Raw genomic sequence first — 16,847 nt, 5'->3', positions numbered from 1 at the left:
CCCATGCCAGCTTCTCTGAGCCCCCAAATGAATGTATAATGTGAAGGAGGGTGAGATGGAGGGTGATAGAGAGGACAGGAAGAGTAGCATCAGTGCAGCAGCACCATCACATTCAGGTGACGTCTCTGTGGTGACTCAGGCTTATTCAGACTCTTCTCTATGCTCTGATTACAGGGGGAGGTAGGGACTGATGGAGGGAGAGAGGGTGGGGGGGGGGGGGGGTCAAACATACACTGAGTGTACCAAACATTAGGAGCACCTTCCTAATATTGAGTTGCATCCCCCTTTTGCCCTCAGAAAATACTAAATTCCTCGGGGCATGGACTCTACAAGGTGTCGTAATCATTCCACAGGGATGCTGGCCCATTTGGACTCCAATGCTTCCCACAGTTGTGTCAAGTTGGCTGGATGTCCTTTGGGTGGTGGACCATTCTTGATACACATGGGAAACTGTTGAGCGTGAAAAACCCAGCAGCGTTGCAGTTCTTGACACAAACCGGTGCGCCTGGCACCTACTGTGCTACCATAACCTGTTCAAAGGCACTTAAATCTGTTGTCTTGCCCGTTCACCCTCTGAATGGCACACATACACAATCCATGTCTCAGTTGTCTCGAGGCTTAAAAATCCTTCTTTAACCTGTCTCCTCCTCTTCGTCTACACTGATTGAAGTGGATTTAACAAGTGACAGCAATAAGGGATCATAGCTTTCCCCTGGACTCACCCGGTCTGCTATGTCATGGGAAGAGCGGGTGTTCCTAATGTTTTGTACACTCAGTGTAATGTCTTCACACCAGTCACTGAACACCCGTCACTAGATACGTTTTTCCCACACAAGCACAGTGTCTGCAGGGATTTGAGTGAAGGGCTATTGACGTTATTGATGGTGAGATTTGGATGCCTTAGCAGAGTGAAATACAATGGTGCAACACATGTAAGAATAGCTACCATATGGATATAATGAAACTCGAAATGCTAAACTAATGTGGACGGAGACGGAGAGTTTCCTTCTGTACCTGTGTGTGTTCAGTGACCTGTCAGCATAACAACCAACAACTGTTGTAGTGTGGAGTATTGTGCCACACCCAACGCTGTTCCTATTAACTGGTTCATGCATGGCACAGCACATCACCACACTTCAATTCCATCTGAATTCCCTTGAACTGATTTGAACATATAAGCTTTCCTGTGCAATCAGCAGTCCTACTCCACAGGTGATACCTCTGTGGTCAGAGAGAATCTTACAAGCCCTTAACCAACCAGCTTTAAGAAGTTAAGAAAAAAAATAAAAGTTCTAAGTAAAAAATAGATGAATAGAAAATAAAAGTAACAAATAATTAAAGAGCAGCAGTAAAATAACAAGCGGGATTGTATACAGGGGGTACCGGTACAGAGTCAATGTGCGGGGCCACCGGTTAGTCGAAGTAATTGAGGTAATATGTACATGTAGGTAGAGTTAAAGGGACTATGCATAGATTATAAGCAGAGAGTAGCAGCAGCGTAAAAGAGGGTACTGGGAAGCCATTTGATTAGCTGTTCAGGAGTCTTATGGCTTGGGGTAGAAGCTGTTAACCTCCATGGGATCAGTCAGGGTTCTGTGCAGGCCAGTCAAGTTCTTCCACTCCGATCTCAACCAAGCATTTCTGTATGAACCTCGCTTGTGCATGGGGGTATAGTCAGGCTGAAACAGGAAAGGGCCTTCCCAAACTGTTGCCACAAAGTTGAAAGCACAGAATCATCTCAAATGTCATTATATGCTGTAGCGTTAAGATTACCCTCCACTGGAACTAAGGGTCTACAGTAGCCCGAACCATGAAAAACAGCCCCACACCATTATTCCTCCTCCACCAAACTTCACAGTTGGCACTATGTATTTGGGCAGGTAGCATTATCCTGGCATCCGCCAAACCCAGATTCTTCCGTCGGACTGCCAGATAGGGAAGCCTGAGTCATCACTCCAGAGAACATGTTTTCATTGCTCCAGAGTCCAATGGTGGTGAGCTTTACACCACACCAGCCAACGCTTGGCATTGCTCATGGTGATCTTAGGCTTGTGTGCGGCTGCTCGGCTATGTAAACCCATTTCAGGAAGCTCCCGACGAGTGTTGTACTCGAGGACAGACAATTTTTACGCTCTACACGCTTCAGCACTCGGTGGTCGCGTTCTGTGAGCTGGTGTGGCCTACCACTTCGCTGCTGAGCCGTTGTTGCTCCTAGCCGTTTCCACTTCACAATAAGAGCACTTACAGTTGACTGGGGCAGCTCTAGCAGGGAAGAAATTTGACAAACTGACTTGCTCGAAAGGTGGCATCATATGACAGTGCCACATTAAAAGTCACTGAAGTCTTCAGTAAGGCCATTCTACTGCCAACGTTTGTCTATGGGGATTGCATGCCTGTGTGCTCGATTTTATACACCTGTCAGCAACGGGAGTGGCTTAAGTAGCCAAATCCACTAACTTGAAGGGGTGTCCACATACTTTTGCATATCTAGTGAATGTAGTGAATTTAAACCCTGTAAGAATCCTGGATTTTGCTGTCAGACAGTTTTTTTGTCTAGAGATCTCAGAAATGCAGTACAACTACGTAACAATTTGTGCCTCTTTATGTTACGGGGTGAAAACAGTTTTCGTGGGCACACAAATCCCAAATAAAATAATGCGATTGAAATATCAAATGCGTCTAACCCGAAAGAGTCACCTTACCCTGATACATAAAACCTAAATCGATACGGACGTTAACGTGGTTCTTCAATGTTATGCATAATACATGTTGGATGCGCGTTTGGTGTTAAGCTGTTTTTTCCCCCACATATTTTCACACGTCATCATACGTTTCCAGAATGACAGCCAAGTGGCGGACAGCTGTTGTGATAGCGCATGCAATGCAACGAGAGCCTAAGTGCTGGGGGGAAAAGAAGTTGTTTGCGAGGAATGTCCCGAATATTTTGGTGTCTCGTTCATTATGCCGGTGAAGACGGTTTGTGGCTGGATCCACGTTGGATCTAATATCCCTAGCCAATTGTTGATAATCTGTTTTCTGCTTGATTTACAGCAGGGTCTCGTTAGATTAAACAGAGAAAGCGTCAAGGTAATGATTTCATGTTTTTGTGCCTCGGGTTGAACACTGAGTCTACTGAGTAATATTGTGTAGTGTGAAGTATTGTGCAACACCCAACGCTATTCCTATTAACTGGTTCAATTCCAGGCTGTATCACAACCGGCTGTGATTGGAAGTGCCATAGGGCTGCGCACAATTGGCCCGGCATTGTCTGGGTTAGGGTTTGGCCGGGGGAGGCCGCCTAATAAAATAAATACATATAATGACACATTACGCAACACCCGAACACGATTCCTATTAATTATTCTGGATATAATGATTACGTAGCCTAGTGGGCTTATTCACAATATGATCTGGTAATGAAATAACCTGACATACATTTTGGTTTCCATGTTACACCTGCAATTTTAAACAATACAAGGGGGTTTAAGTAGCTCAGAAATTATGTTATTGGAATCGGCCTACCTTGAAAATCAGAAATTTCTTCAATGCTCCATTAAAAAAGGAACCCGGTTTTTGGTCACTTTCTCACTATAAAAACAACGATGGTGAGGTTGATGCTATGTGTGCCTGCGGTCACGTAGGCTTCAGAAAAATTGCCATGCTGGCATCTAGTCTATTTAGTCAGGCAATGTCCACAGTGAGATATGGGTGATGTCCCAAATTGCTCCCATTTTTGACCAGAACCCCAACGGCACTCATATCACAGTCTCACCAGGAGTCGGAGAATACCTCTGACTCTGTGTTCCACGTCTCTACCTGGGATCTACAGTGCCTTCAGAAAGTGTTCCTACCCCTTGACTCATTTAGTTGTGTTACAGCCTGAATTCAAACTGGATTTATTTCATTTCCCCCCCATCTACACACAACACCCCATAATGACAAAGTGAAAGCATTTGAAATAAAAAGGAAATTAAATACAGAAATAAAGAATCTAATTTACATAATATTCACACCCGTGACGGAGAGGTCTTTGAGTGGGCAGACCTTCCCCGGGAGGAAGAGCAGCTCCGTCTTGTCGAGGTTGAGCTTGAGGTGGTGGGCCGACATCCAATTTCAGATATCTGCCAGGCACGCAGAGATGCGTGTCGCCACCTGGGTGTCAGAAGGGGGGAAGGAGAAAATAAGTTGAGTGTCATTCTCATAGCAATGATAGGAGAGACCATGTTAGGAGCCAAGTGACCTGGAGAAGAGGACCTAGAACCGAGCCCTGGGGGACAACAGTAGTGAGAGTACGTAGCACAGACACAGGTCCACTCCACGTCACCTGGTAGGAGCGGCCTCTCAGGTAGGATGCACTCCAAGAATGTGCATAGCCTAAAATGCCCTGAGAGGATTTGATGGTTCATGATGTCAAAGGCAGTGGATAGATCTAGGAGGATGAGAACAAACATTCAACTCTTAACTGTTTAAAAGTAACTTTTGGCCTCATAGGGAAATCCCTGAGTGGTTTTCTTACTCTCCAGCACCTGAGTTAGGAAGGACACTTGTATCTTTGTAGTGACTGGGTGTATTGATACACCATCCATAGTGTAATTAATAATGTCACCATGCTCAGTGGGATATTCAGTGTCTGCTTTTTGTTTTTACCCATCTACCAAATCTTTCATTAACTTGTAAAAATAGGAAGGCCTAGATCTATCCACTGCCTTTGACATCATCGTGTCTGCGCCACGTACTCTCACTACTGTTGGCATTGGGAAACCTCTCTGGCCTTTTTGGTTGAATCTGTGTTTGAAATCCACTGCTCGACTGAGGGACCTTATAGATAATTGCATGTGGTGGGGTACAGAGATGAGGTAGTTAAAAAATCATGTTAAAAACTATTATTGCACACAGAGCGAGTCCATGCAACTTATTTTGTGACTTGTTAAAGCAGGTTTTTCCTCCTGAACATATTTAGTCTTGCCTAAGCAAAGAGGTTGAAAACTTATTAACTCAAGACATTACAGCTTTTCATTTTTAATTAACTATAAAACCATAATTCCACTTTGACATTATGGGGTACTGTATATAGATAGACCAGTGACACAAAATCTAAATATAATCCATTTTAAATTCAGGCTGTAACACAACAAAATGTGGAAAAAGTCAAGTGATGTGAATACTTTCTCAAGGCACTATACCTCCCTGTGAAGTTCAGCACTGACTGATCTACCAATCTAACCCCCACTCTGTTTGTTATCTAACACTCTCGTCTGTTCTCTACCTGGACTCTACCGCTCTGACCCCACTGTGTCACCTCTGACCTGTGTACTGTAACCTAGTGTCTGCCCATGCCACTCCACCCACCAGCCCTTCCTCTCTATGCCCTCCCCGCCCCGCAGGTGGGTGACCAGATCCTGGAGGTGAACGGGCGCAGCTTCCTGGGCATCCCACATGACGAGGCGGTGCGCATGCTCAAGTCGTCGCGCCACCTGATGATGACGGTGAAGGATGTGGGGCGCCTGCCGCACGCCAGGACGGTGGTGGGGGAGACCAAGTGGATCACTAGCTCCCAGATAGCAGAGAGCTCCGCCAGTGGCAGCGTGGCTGGGTAAGAGAGATGGGGAAGGAGGGGGGTGGAGAGAGATAGGGAGACTATGGTGGGTATAGGGTGAAGGAAAGGGGTGAAATATGACAGGATGACAGGGTGAGATGGAGGTTTGGGTATGTGTGATATAGACGAGGGGATTGCAGAGGGGGTAATTGATTTTTGAAGATAAGCCACACTATAGAGAGAGAGTGGTGGAGGGAGATGGGGGGGAGGGGGCATTTTCGCTAATTAAATTGGAATCTCCGGGTGGCACAAGCGCTGGATTTAATGTGCCATTTCAAGAGGGCATCGCACAATTTTTCCGTCTTTGATTTTACAGTATGTCCCTTTACTGGCCCCAGCGGTCATGCTTTGAGTTGGTTTATTTTCTCGTGGTCTAAAAACAAATGATGTTATCGGCTGCTTGATTGCTACAATAAACTAGAATCACTTTCACAAAGACAAAGACGTTGGACTTCTTCGCATTGTGATGAAAGACACAAGTACCTGTTTATCTATTCTGCCCGTACTCTAGATCCATTCTGCGTGCATGTCATGAGGCACGTATGTGTCGTAAATTCAGTTGAAAGACTTCCATACATTTCCATTCAAATGATTGTCTATGTGTGCCAGGTTATTTAGTGTCACTCTGGGAAAAAGTGAAATGAGAGACAGTAAAAAAAGGACAAGAAACTTCACTCAGACGGGAACGATGCAGTTCCATGAGAAATAGAGGAAGAAAAAAAGGGAACATAAATGTCACCACTTAACCCATCAATTATATGGAAATGTCAGTTCCCAGCTAATCCCAAACACATGAAGCACAAGTCTGTATGACTGTCTGTCTGTGTGTCTGTGTGTCTGTGTGTGTGGGGGGGGGGGGGGGGGGTGCTCTGCTCTGCTCCAACTCAGTGTCATTTGCTGTAATGCATCTCTCATGATTAAGAAAGCTTTGGAGCACTGGTCGCACACCACTCAGAGGAATACATCTGCACGGTAGCTGGACATGTTTAACTAGAAGACCAGAAGAGCCCACAATAATAAATAAACATTTGACTAACTGGGGACATTTTGTTAGCCCCTACAAGCTCAAATGCTATTTCTATAGGGTTAAGTTTTGAATTAGTGTTAGGGTTAGAATTCAGTTTAGGGTACGGGTTAGGAGTTAAACAAATCAAATCAAATTTGTCACATGCGTCGAATACAACAGGAGTACAGGAGTACCTTACAGTGAAATGAGTGAAAAAATAAGTGTTTAGAAAGTATTTACTAAATAAACTGAAGTAAACAATAAATAAATAAAAATACAAAAAATAAGAAATTAGAGGTAATTGACGTAATATGTACATGTAGCTGGAGATAAAGTAACAATGAATAGATAATAAAGAGAGAGTAGCAGCAGTGTAAAACTGGGTGGGTGGGGGGGGTCAGTACAAATAGTCTGGGTAGCCATTTGATTAGCTGTTCAGGAGTCTTATGGCTTGGGGGTAGAAGCTGTTAAGAAGCATTTTGGACCTAGACTTGGCACTCCGGTACCGCTTGCCATGCGGTAGTAGAGAGAACAGTCTATGACTGGGGTGTCTGGAGTCTTAGGAAATGTTTAGGATCTTCCTCTGACACCGCCTGGTATAGAGGTCTTGGACGGCAGGAAGCTTGGCCCCGTGATGTTCTGGGCCGTACACACTACCCTCTGTAGCGCCTTGCGGTCGGAGGCAGAGCATATACCAGGCGGTGATGCAACCAGTCAGGATGCTCCCGATGGTACAGCTGTAGAAAATCTTGAGGATCTGAGGACCGATGCCAAATTTTTTAGTCTCCTGAGGGGCAATAGGCGTTGTCATGCCCTCTTCACAACTGTCTTGGTGTGCTTGGACCATGACAGTTCGTCGGTGATGTGGACACCAAGGAACTTGAAGCTTTCAACCTGCTCCAATACAGCCCTGTCAATGAGAATGGGGGTGTGCTCTGCCCTCCTTCTTCTGTAGTCCACAATCATCTTGTTTGTATTGATCACCACACTGCCAGGTCTCTGACCTCCTCCCTATTGGCTGTCTCATTGTTGTCGGTGATCAGGGCTACCACTGGTGTGTCGTCAGCAAACTTAATGATGGTGTTGGAGTCGTGATTGGCCATGCAGTCATGGGTCAACAGGGAGTACAGGAGAGGACTGAGCACGCACCCTTGAGGGGCCCCTGTGTTGAGGATCAACGTGCAGATGTGTTGTTACCTACCCTTACCACCTGGGGCGACCCGTCAGGAAGTCCAGGATCCAGTTGCAGAGGGAGGTGTTTAGTCCTAGGGTCTTTAGCTTAGTGATGAGCTTTGAGGGCACTATGAGCTGTAGTCAATGAATAGCATTCTGTCATAGGTGTTCCTTTTGTCCAGGTGGGAAAGGGCAGTGAGGAGTGCAATAGAGATTGCAACATCTGTTGATCTGTTGGGGCGGTATGCAAATTGGAGTGGATCTAGGGTTTCTGGGATAATGGTGTTGATGTGAGCCATGACCAGCCTTTCAAATAACTTTATGACTACAGACGTGAGAGCTACGGGTCGGTAGTAATTTAGGCAGGTTACCTTGGTGTTCTTGGGCACAGGGACTATGTTGGTCTGCTTGAAACATGGTATTACTGACTCGGTCAGGGACTGAAAATGTCAGTCAAGACACTTGCCAGTTGGTCAGCGCATGCTCGGAGTACAGGTCCTGGTAATCCGTCTGGCCCTGCAACCTTGTGAATGTTGACCTGTTTAAAGTTCTTACTCACATTGGCTATGGAGAGCGTGATCACACAGTCGTCCGGGAACAGCTGGTGTTCTCATGCATACTTCAGTGTTGTTTGCCTCGAAGCGCACATAGCTAGGGCTAGTTTTAGGGTAGAGGTTAGGAGCTAGGGTTAGGTTTAGGTGTTAGGGTTAAGGTTAGGGTAAGGGTTAGAGTTAGGGTTAGGTTTAGGGTTAGGGAAAATAGGATTTTGAATGGGACAAGAATTGTGTGTCCTCACAAGGTTAGTTAAACAAGAGTGTGTGTGTGTGCTTGTGTGTGTGTGTGTTTGTGTGATTGTTTGTGTGCATGCGTGTGTGTGTTTGTGTGCGTGCGTGCGTTTGTGTGTGTCCACATATTCTCAGAGAGACAGGAAATTAGAAAATGCTGGCAGTGATACCTGTGTGTCTGGAGTGAACTGTCATGAGTCATGAGTACAGTGCAATAATGTGTTCTGTTTACCTGTGTGTCCTGCAGCTTGTCCATGGACCAAGGAGCCTCTGCATCAGGAAAGGTAAGGCCCACCTCCACACGGAGATCTGTCTTTGAAATCGGTAGTCTTATACTTGTGTGTGCATGCGTATGTACTTGTCTGTGTGCGTGTGTGCGTGCACATGTGTGTGAGAACGCACTACTTACTTACTTCCCATGCTTGTGTGTTTGTGTGTGTGTGTGCTGGAGGCTGTGTCTGTGTGCACATTATCATATTTAAAATAAAATGTTATTGTCAAATGTTGTTTGTATGATCATATTTGCTCTCTCTCCATCTGTGTCCACATCTGGGACAGCGTGGCGTCATGTCAGCCTCTAGCGAGAGAGGGACGCTGGGATTGCAGCCATGTCACGCGGTGGCCCCAGTGTTATTGAGTGTGAGGGCATCAGCAGGGCGAGAAGCCAGGGTTAGAGAACATGACCTGAGGAGAGGGAGTGGGACTGTACATAGCTCTGGTCCAAGGCATTACTTGCAGCTTGCTGATGCTGTTCATTCTTTTCATTTTCCTCATCAATCTACACACAATACCACATAATGACAATGCGAAAACAGGTTTTTATAATTAAAATCAGAAATACCTTATTTACATAACTATTCAGACCCTTTGCTATGAGACTCGAAATTGAGCTCAGGTGCATCCTGTTTCCATTTATCATCCTTGAGATGTTTCTACAACTTGATTGGAGTTCACCTGTGGTAAATTCAGTTAATTGGACATGATTTGGAAAGGCACACACCTGTCTATATAAGGTCCCACAGTTGACAGTGCCTGTCTGAGGAAAAACCAAGCCATGAGGTTGAAGGAATTGTCCTTAGAGCTCCGAGACAGGTTTGTGTCGAGGCACAGATCTGGGAAAGGGTATAAAAAACAATCTGCAGCATTGAAGGTCCCCAAAAACACAGTGGCCTCCATCATTCTTAAATGGAAGAAGTTTGGAACCACAAATACTTTTCCTAGAGCTGGCCGTCCGGTCAAACTGAGCAATCGGGGGAGAAGGGCCTTGGTCAAGGAGGTGACCAAGAACCCGATGGTCACTCTGACAGAACTCCAAACGTCCTCTGTGAAGATGGGAGAATCTTCCAGAAGGACAACCATCTCTGCATCCCTCCACCAATCAGGCCTTTATGGAAGAGTGGCCAGATGGAAACTACTACTCAGTGAAAGGCACATTACACGCCGCTTGGAGTTTGCCAAAAGGCACCTAAAGACTCTCAGACCATGAGAAACAAGATTCTTTGGTCTGATGAAACCAATATTGAACTCTTTGGCCTGAATGTGAAGTGTCACATCTGGAGGAAACCTGGCACCAACCCTACGGTGAAGCATCATGCTGTGGGAAGGTGTTTTAGCGCCAGGGACTGGGAAACTAGTCAGTATCGAGGCAAAGGTGAACGAAGGAAAGTACAAAGAAATCCTTGATGAAAACCTGCTCCAGAGCGCTCAGGACCTCAGACTGGGGCGAGGTTCACTTTCCAACAGGACAATGACCTTAAGCACACAGCCAAGACAACACAGGAGTGGCTTCGGGACAAGTCTCTGAATGTCTTTGAGTTGCCCAGCCAGAGCCCGGATTTGAACCCGATCGGAAAAAAAACAGCTGAATGGGAGAAACTCCCCAAATACAGGTGTGCCAAGTTTGTAGCGTCATACCCAAGAAGACTCGAGGCTGTAATTGCTGCCAAAAGTGCTTCAACAAGGTACTGAGTAAAGGGTCTGAACACTTATGTAAATATGATATGTCAGCAAATTAGCAAACATTTCTGAAAATCTGTTTTTGTCATTATGGGTTATTGTGTGTAGATTCATGAGGGGGGGGGAAACTATTTTAGAATAAGGCTGCAACGTAACAAAATGTGGAAAAAGTCAAGTGGTCTGAATACTTTCCTAAGGCACTATATGTAATGTAGTTTGTGGTTGTCATTCTTCACCTACTTGACCATGCAGTGCTCTATCTGAACATGATGTCCCAGTATGCTTGTGCTGTAGAGAGAGAGAAATGCCTGATCAGCAGAAAGAGCCTGTAGTTAAAAGGTCCTCGGTTTCTCATGACGCTCCGTGTTTTGTCTTTGACTTCAACATCTAATTTTATTTGTCAAGTGAATACAACTGGTGTGGACTTTACCTTGAAATGCTTATGAGCCCTTCCCAACAACGCAGAGTTGAAAAATAAAAAAGTAACACAAGAGGAATAAAATAAAATACACAAGAATGTACTGTAGAAGGTACTGTAGAAGGTACTGTAGAAGGTACTGTAGAATGTACTGTAGAAGGTACTGTAGAATGTACTGTAGAAGGTACTGTAGAATGTACTGTAGAAGGTACTGTAGAAGGTACTGTAGAATGTACTGTAGAAGGTACTGTAGAAGGTACTGTAGAATGTACTGTAGAAGGTACTGTAGAAGGTACTGTAGAAGGTACTGTAGAAGGTACTGTAGAATGTACTGTAGAAGGTACTGTAGAATGTACTGTAGAATGTACTGTAGACGGTACTGTAGAAGGTACTGTAGAAGGTACTGTAGAAGGTACTGTAGAATGTACTGTAGACGGTACTGTAGAATGTACTGTAGACGGTACTGTAGAAGGTACTGTAGAAGGTACTGTAGAAGGTACTGTAGAATGTACTGTAGAAGGTACTGTAGAATGTACTGTAGAATGTACTGTAGACGGTACTGTAGAAGGTACTGTAGAATGTACTGTAGAAGGTACTGTAGAATGTACTGTAGAATGTACTGTAGACGGTACTGTAGAATGTACTGTAGAATGTACTGTAGACGGTACTGTAGAAGGTACTGTAGAAGGTACTGTAGAATGTACTGTAGAAGGTACTGTAGAATGTACTGTAGAATGTACTGTATCACATCCGGCCGTGATTGGGAGTCCCATAGGGCAGCGCACAATTGGCCCAGCGTCGTCTGGGTTTGGCCTGTGTAGGCCGTCATTGTAAATAAGAATTTGTTCTTAACTGACTTGCCTAGTTAAATATAGGTGACATTTTTTTATATATATATGTACAGGGAGTACCAGTACCAGATCATTGTGCAGAGGTACAAGGTATTTGAGGTAGATATGTACTTGAAGGCAGGGTAAAGTGACTAGACATCAGGATAGAGAATAATAAGAGTAGAATAAAGAACAGAGCAGCAGCAGCAAATTATGTGTGTAAAAGTGTGTGTGCATGTGTATGTGTGTTTGTGTTCTCAGTCTGGGTGTGTGTGTGTGTGTGTGGGCGTATGTAGTGTATGGGAATGTATGTGGGTTTTGTGTGGGCATGTCAATGTAATGTCTGTGAGTGTGTATATCTGGTCCGCCAACAATAATGTTTGGCCCCCCCAAAAGCCCCCCAATTTAATGATCAATATTTTTTTCATTAAAATAAAGAAATTAATAAATCTCGAACCAAAAAGTCCTAAATGCAATATCCCAAGAAGGGAGTTACCCCACCTCAATAATGCAAACGTTCCATTTTCATTTCATTCATGAAGAGAGAGAATGCAGGAGACAGTCAACTAATAAAGCGGGCAGCGGACCATTTTGTGGTGCTGAAACGTAAAGCTGCAACCTCAGCACAATCAAGAGGAGGTGAACAGCGCCTGGTGCTGAAAATATAGCTAACGTCTGATGTAAGTGGCACACAGCAACAGATGGAGAAAAACTACACCAGTCGAGTAATTCATTTCAACTGTAATGTAGATGCAGGGAGTCAGGAAGCAGGTGCAGTTAGTGAGTTCAATAACAACGAACATGGAACGATACAAAACAAGAGAAACGTCTGACATGGAAACACAAACAATACTACCTGGTGGGTGATAACAACCGAGTGCTATGTAAAGGGGAAGTAATCAGGGTGGTGATGAAGTCCAGGTGTGCGTAATGAAGGTAGCCAGATGTGCATAAGAATGGGTTGCCAGGACCGGGGGTTAGCAGACCGGCAATGTTGATCGCTGGAGAGGGGTCTAGTCGGAGTGGATGTGACGTGACTACCCTCGATGTCCAGGGGAGGCGGAAGGGTGTCGTGGGGGACGGCATCAGCGTTGGAGCCTCACGTCCTCTCCACCTGCCTGTTGGACTGAGGTCAGTACCTGGGTGTGAGGTTGACCGTGACCCCCAGCTTCTCCATCAAGGCTCTCCAGACATGTGACATGAATTGGGGACCACGGTCAGAGACAATATCCTCCAGAAGGCCATAGTGCTGGAAGACCTGCTGAAACAGAGCCTCAGCAACCTAGAGGGTGGTAGGGAGACCAGAGAGAGGGATAAGCATGCCACCAAAATGCACACAAGGACTCGGCTCTCCAGAGCGCATCCCTGATTTGTCTCGATGTCTGGAATTCAATCAGCTCAGTTTGAATTGCGGCCTCATCCAGCGAGGGTATCTTTTTCTTAGCAAGGGAGGAGAATTCTCCACCTGGCCGGACTGTGAGAAGAGCATGAACGCAACGCAATGATATCCTTGGGCATGCTGTAATCTTCAAATCTAGTGGAGAAGTCCCTCAGCTGCTTGTTGAAATCTTCCATCACCTCTGTTACAATGCTGTGGCCTGGTCCCTTCCCTGCTGTGGCCTGGTCCCTGCCTGTTGTTTCTTCAGTGTGCTGAAATGCCGTTGCTTTCTAGATGACAAGTCGAAATCGAACGACTCAAGCTTCCTAAATCAAATCACATTTTATTTGTCACATACACATGGTTAGCAGATGTTAATGTGAGTGTAGCGAAATGCTTGTGCTTCTAGTTCCGACAATGCAGTAATAACCAACAAGTAATCTAGCTAACAATTCCAAAACTACTACCTTATAGACACAAGTGTAAGGGGATAAAGAATATGTACATAAAGATATATGAATGAGTGATGGTACAGAGCGGCATAGGCAAGATACAGTACTTGGTATTGAGTACAGTATATACATATGAGATGAGTATGTAAACAAAGTGGCATAGTTAAAGTGGCTAGTGATACATGTATTACATAAAGATGCAGTAGATGATATAGAGTACAGTATATACGTATACATATGAGATGAATAATGTAGGGTATGTAAACAATATATTAGGTAGCATTGTTTAAAGTGGCTAGTGATACATGTATTACATAAAGATGCAGTAGATGATATAGAGTACAGTATATACGTATACATATGAGATGAATAATGTAGGGTATGTAAACAATATATTAGGTAGCATTGTTTAAAGTGGCTAGTGATATATTTTACATCATCCTAGTAAAGGCCTCAAGTTTTCCCACCGTGTCCACGACTGTTTTCCCTCTTCCTTTTCACTGCAGATTGAACCTGTTTCATTTACAGAATGTCAGGCAAAAAAAAGCTGTGTGCGTTGCTTACAGTTGATGTTTCGATGTTTCTGCGTCGGGCCTCTGTCTGGGACAGGAAGGCCACTTTGGAAGGTCCATGCTTCAAAGTTCCAGATTCAGAATTATAATTATGTCTGAGATTGAATTCTTTGCAAACGGCGACATTTTCATTGCAAATAAGACACACTGGCTTGTCATTGGGAAAAGATGGTAAGATGAGCGCACATCTCTCTGCTCTTTTGATACTTTTTTGAGAGGGACATTTTCTCTGGCTATCAAGCTAATTGTTCTGAACTAATGTTTTCCCCCACCAATCAACGCACAGAGAAGTAGACAAAAATAATTGTACGAGCGTAATCAGATCAAAATGATTGTTGTTGTCACTGAACATATTATGTACTAATCAGATGTGTTTAAAATGTTGCTCAATTTGTAGTGTAGGACAATAAATTGTGCTAATATGGTTCTGGCCCGCCGACTATTAGCACAGAAAGAAATTGGCCCAGGGCCAAACCTAGTTGACGAACCCTGGTGTATATGGTTTGTATAGTCTAGTGGGTGTGCTTGACTTTTGCCATCAGTGCCACAGGGAAGATTTATTTAGATGGAAAGGAGACAGGTGGAGAGTTGGGAGAGAAAGCAGCTGCCAAAAGGAAGGACAGCAAGGGAAGAAGAGGAGAGGAAGAGACGCCAAGAAATCACCATCGATTACACATCTCCTGAAGTGCTGACCCTCTCCATTGATATCACAAGGCAGTGTCTTTGAGTCCACAGGGACTTGAAGAGGAAAGGGGTATTGGGGAGACTTCCACAAAAAAGTGTCTTACCTGGTGGAGAGCTCTAAGGTCTCTTTAGCCCTGTGTGTGTGTGTGTGTCAAATCAAATCAAATCAAATTTATTTGTCACATACACATGGTTAGCAGATGTTAATGCGAGTGTAGCGAAATGCTTGTGCTTCTAGTTCCGACAATGCAGTAATGACCAACAAGTAATCTAACTAACAATTCCAAAACTACTGTCTTGTAAACAGTGTAAGGGGATAAAGAATATGTACATAAGGATATATGAATGAGTGATGGTACAGAGCAGCATAGGCAAGATACAGTAGATGGTATCGAGTACAGTATATACATGTGAGATGAGTATGTAAACAAAGTGGCATAGTTAAAGTGGCTAGTGATACATGTATTACATAAGGATACAGTCGATGATATAGAGTACAGTATATACGTATGCATATGAGATGAATAATGTAGGGTAAGTAACATTATATAAGGTAGCATTGTTTAAAGTGGCTAGTGATATATTTACATCATTTCCCATCAATTCCCATTATTAAAGTGGCTGGAGTTGAGTCAGTGTCAGTGTGTTGGCAGCAGCCACTCAATGTTAGTGGTGGCTGTTTAACAGTCTGATGGCCTTGAGATAGAAGCTGTTTTTCAGTCTCTCGGTCCCAGCTTTGATGCACCTGTACTGACCTCGCCTTCTGGATGATAGCGGGGTGAACAGGCAGTGGCTCGGGTGGTTGATGTCCTTGATGATCTTTATGGCCTTCCTGTGACATCGGGTGGTGTAGGTGTCCTGGAGGGCAGGTAGTTTGCCCCCGGTGATGCGTTGTGCAGACCTCACCACCCTCTGGAGAGCCTTACGGTTGAGGGCGGAGCAGTTGCCGTACCAGGCGGTGATACAGCCCGCCAGGATGCTCTCGATTGTGCATCTGTAGAAGTTTGTGAGTGCTTTTGGTGACAAGCCAAATTTCTTCAGCCTGCTGCTGCTGCGCCTTCTTCACAATGCTGTCTGTGTGAGTGGACCAATTCAGTTTGTCTGTGATGTGTATGCCGAGGAACTTAAAACTTGCTACCCTCTCCACTACTGTTCCATCGATGTGGATAGGGGGGTGTTCCCTCTGCTGTTTCCTGAAGTCCACAATCATCTCCTTAGTTTTGTTGACGTTGAGTGTGAGGTTATTTTCCTGACACCACACTCCGAGGGCCCTCACCTCCTCCCTGTAGGCCGTCTCGTCGTTGTTGGTAATCAAGCCTACCACTGTTGTGTCGTCCGCAAACTTGATGATTGAGTTGGAGGCGTGCGTGGCCACGCAGTCGTGGGTGAACAGGGAGTACAGGAGAGGGCTCAGAACGCACCCTTGTGGGGCCCCAGTGTTGAGGATCAGCGGGGAGGAGATGTTGTTGCCTACCCTCACCACCTGGGGGCGGCCCGTCAGGAAGTCCAGTACCCAGTTGCACAGGGCGGGGTCGAGACCCAGGGTCTCGAGCTTGATGACGAGCTTGGAGGGTACTATGGTGTTGAATGCCGAGCTGTAGTCAATGAACAGCATTCTCACATAGGTATTCCTCTTGTCCAGATGGGTTAGGGCGGTGTGCAGTGTGGTTGAGATTGCATCGTCTGTGGACCTATTTGGGCGGTAAGCAAATTGGAGTGGGTCTAGGGTGTCAGGTAGGGTGGAGGTGATATGGTCCTTGACTAGTCTCTCAAAGCACTTCATGATGACGGAAGTGAGTGCTACGGGGCGGTAGTCGTTTAGCTCAGTTACCTTAGCTTTCTTGGGAACAGGAACAATGGTGGCCCTCTTGAAGCATGTGGGAACAGCAGACTGGTATAGGGATTGATTGAATATGTCCGTAAACACACCGGCCAGCTGGTCTGCGCATGCTCTGAGGGCGCGGCTGGGGATGCCGTCTGGGCCTGCAGCCTTGCGA

The 16,847-nt window shown here is 45.2% G+C and overlaps 1 protein-coding gene across 1 annotated transcript in view; it reads left to right on the top strand.

Annotated features, from left to right (window-relative positions):
• The window catches only part of whrna (whirlin a), a 132,218-nt gene that overhangs the window by 85,044 nt on the left and 30,327 nt on the right, over positions 1 to 16,847 (top strand). The window contains exons 4-5 of the mRNA XM_090227035.1: positions 5,385 to 5,593; positions 8,808 to 8,844. Coding sequence (XP_090083161.1) covers positions 5,385 to 5,593; positions 8,808 to 8,844 — 246 coding nt within the window. The remainder of the gene's footprint in view (positions 1 to 5,384; positions 5,594 to 8,807; positions 8,845 to 16,847) is intronic.

The sequence above is a fragment of the Oncorhynchus mykiss genome, chromosome 29 (genome assembly GCF_057628025.1).
Source record: "Oncorhynchus mykiss isolate SJ-2025 chromosome 29, ASM5762802v1, whole genome shotgun sequence".
In the NCBI taxonomy this organism is placed as follows: Eukaryota; Metazoa; Chordata; class Actinopteri; order Salmoniformes; family Salmonidae; genus Oncorhynchus; species Oncorhynchus mykiss.
The sequence above is the reverse complement of the archived record's forward strand: the minus strand, read 5'-3'. Positions and strand labels throughout refer to the sequence as shown.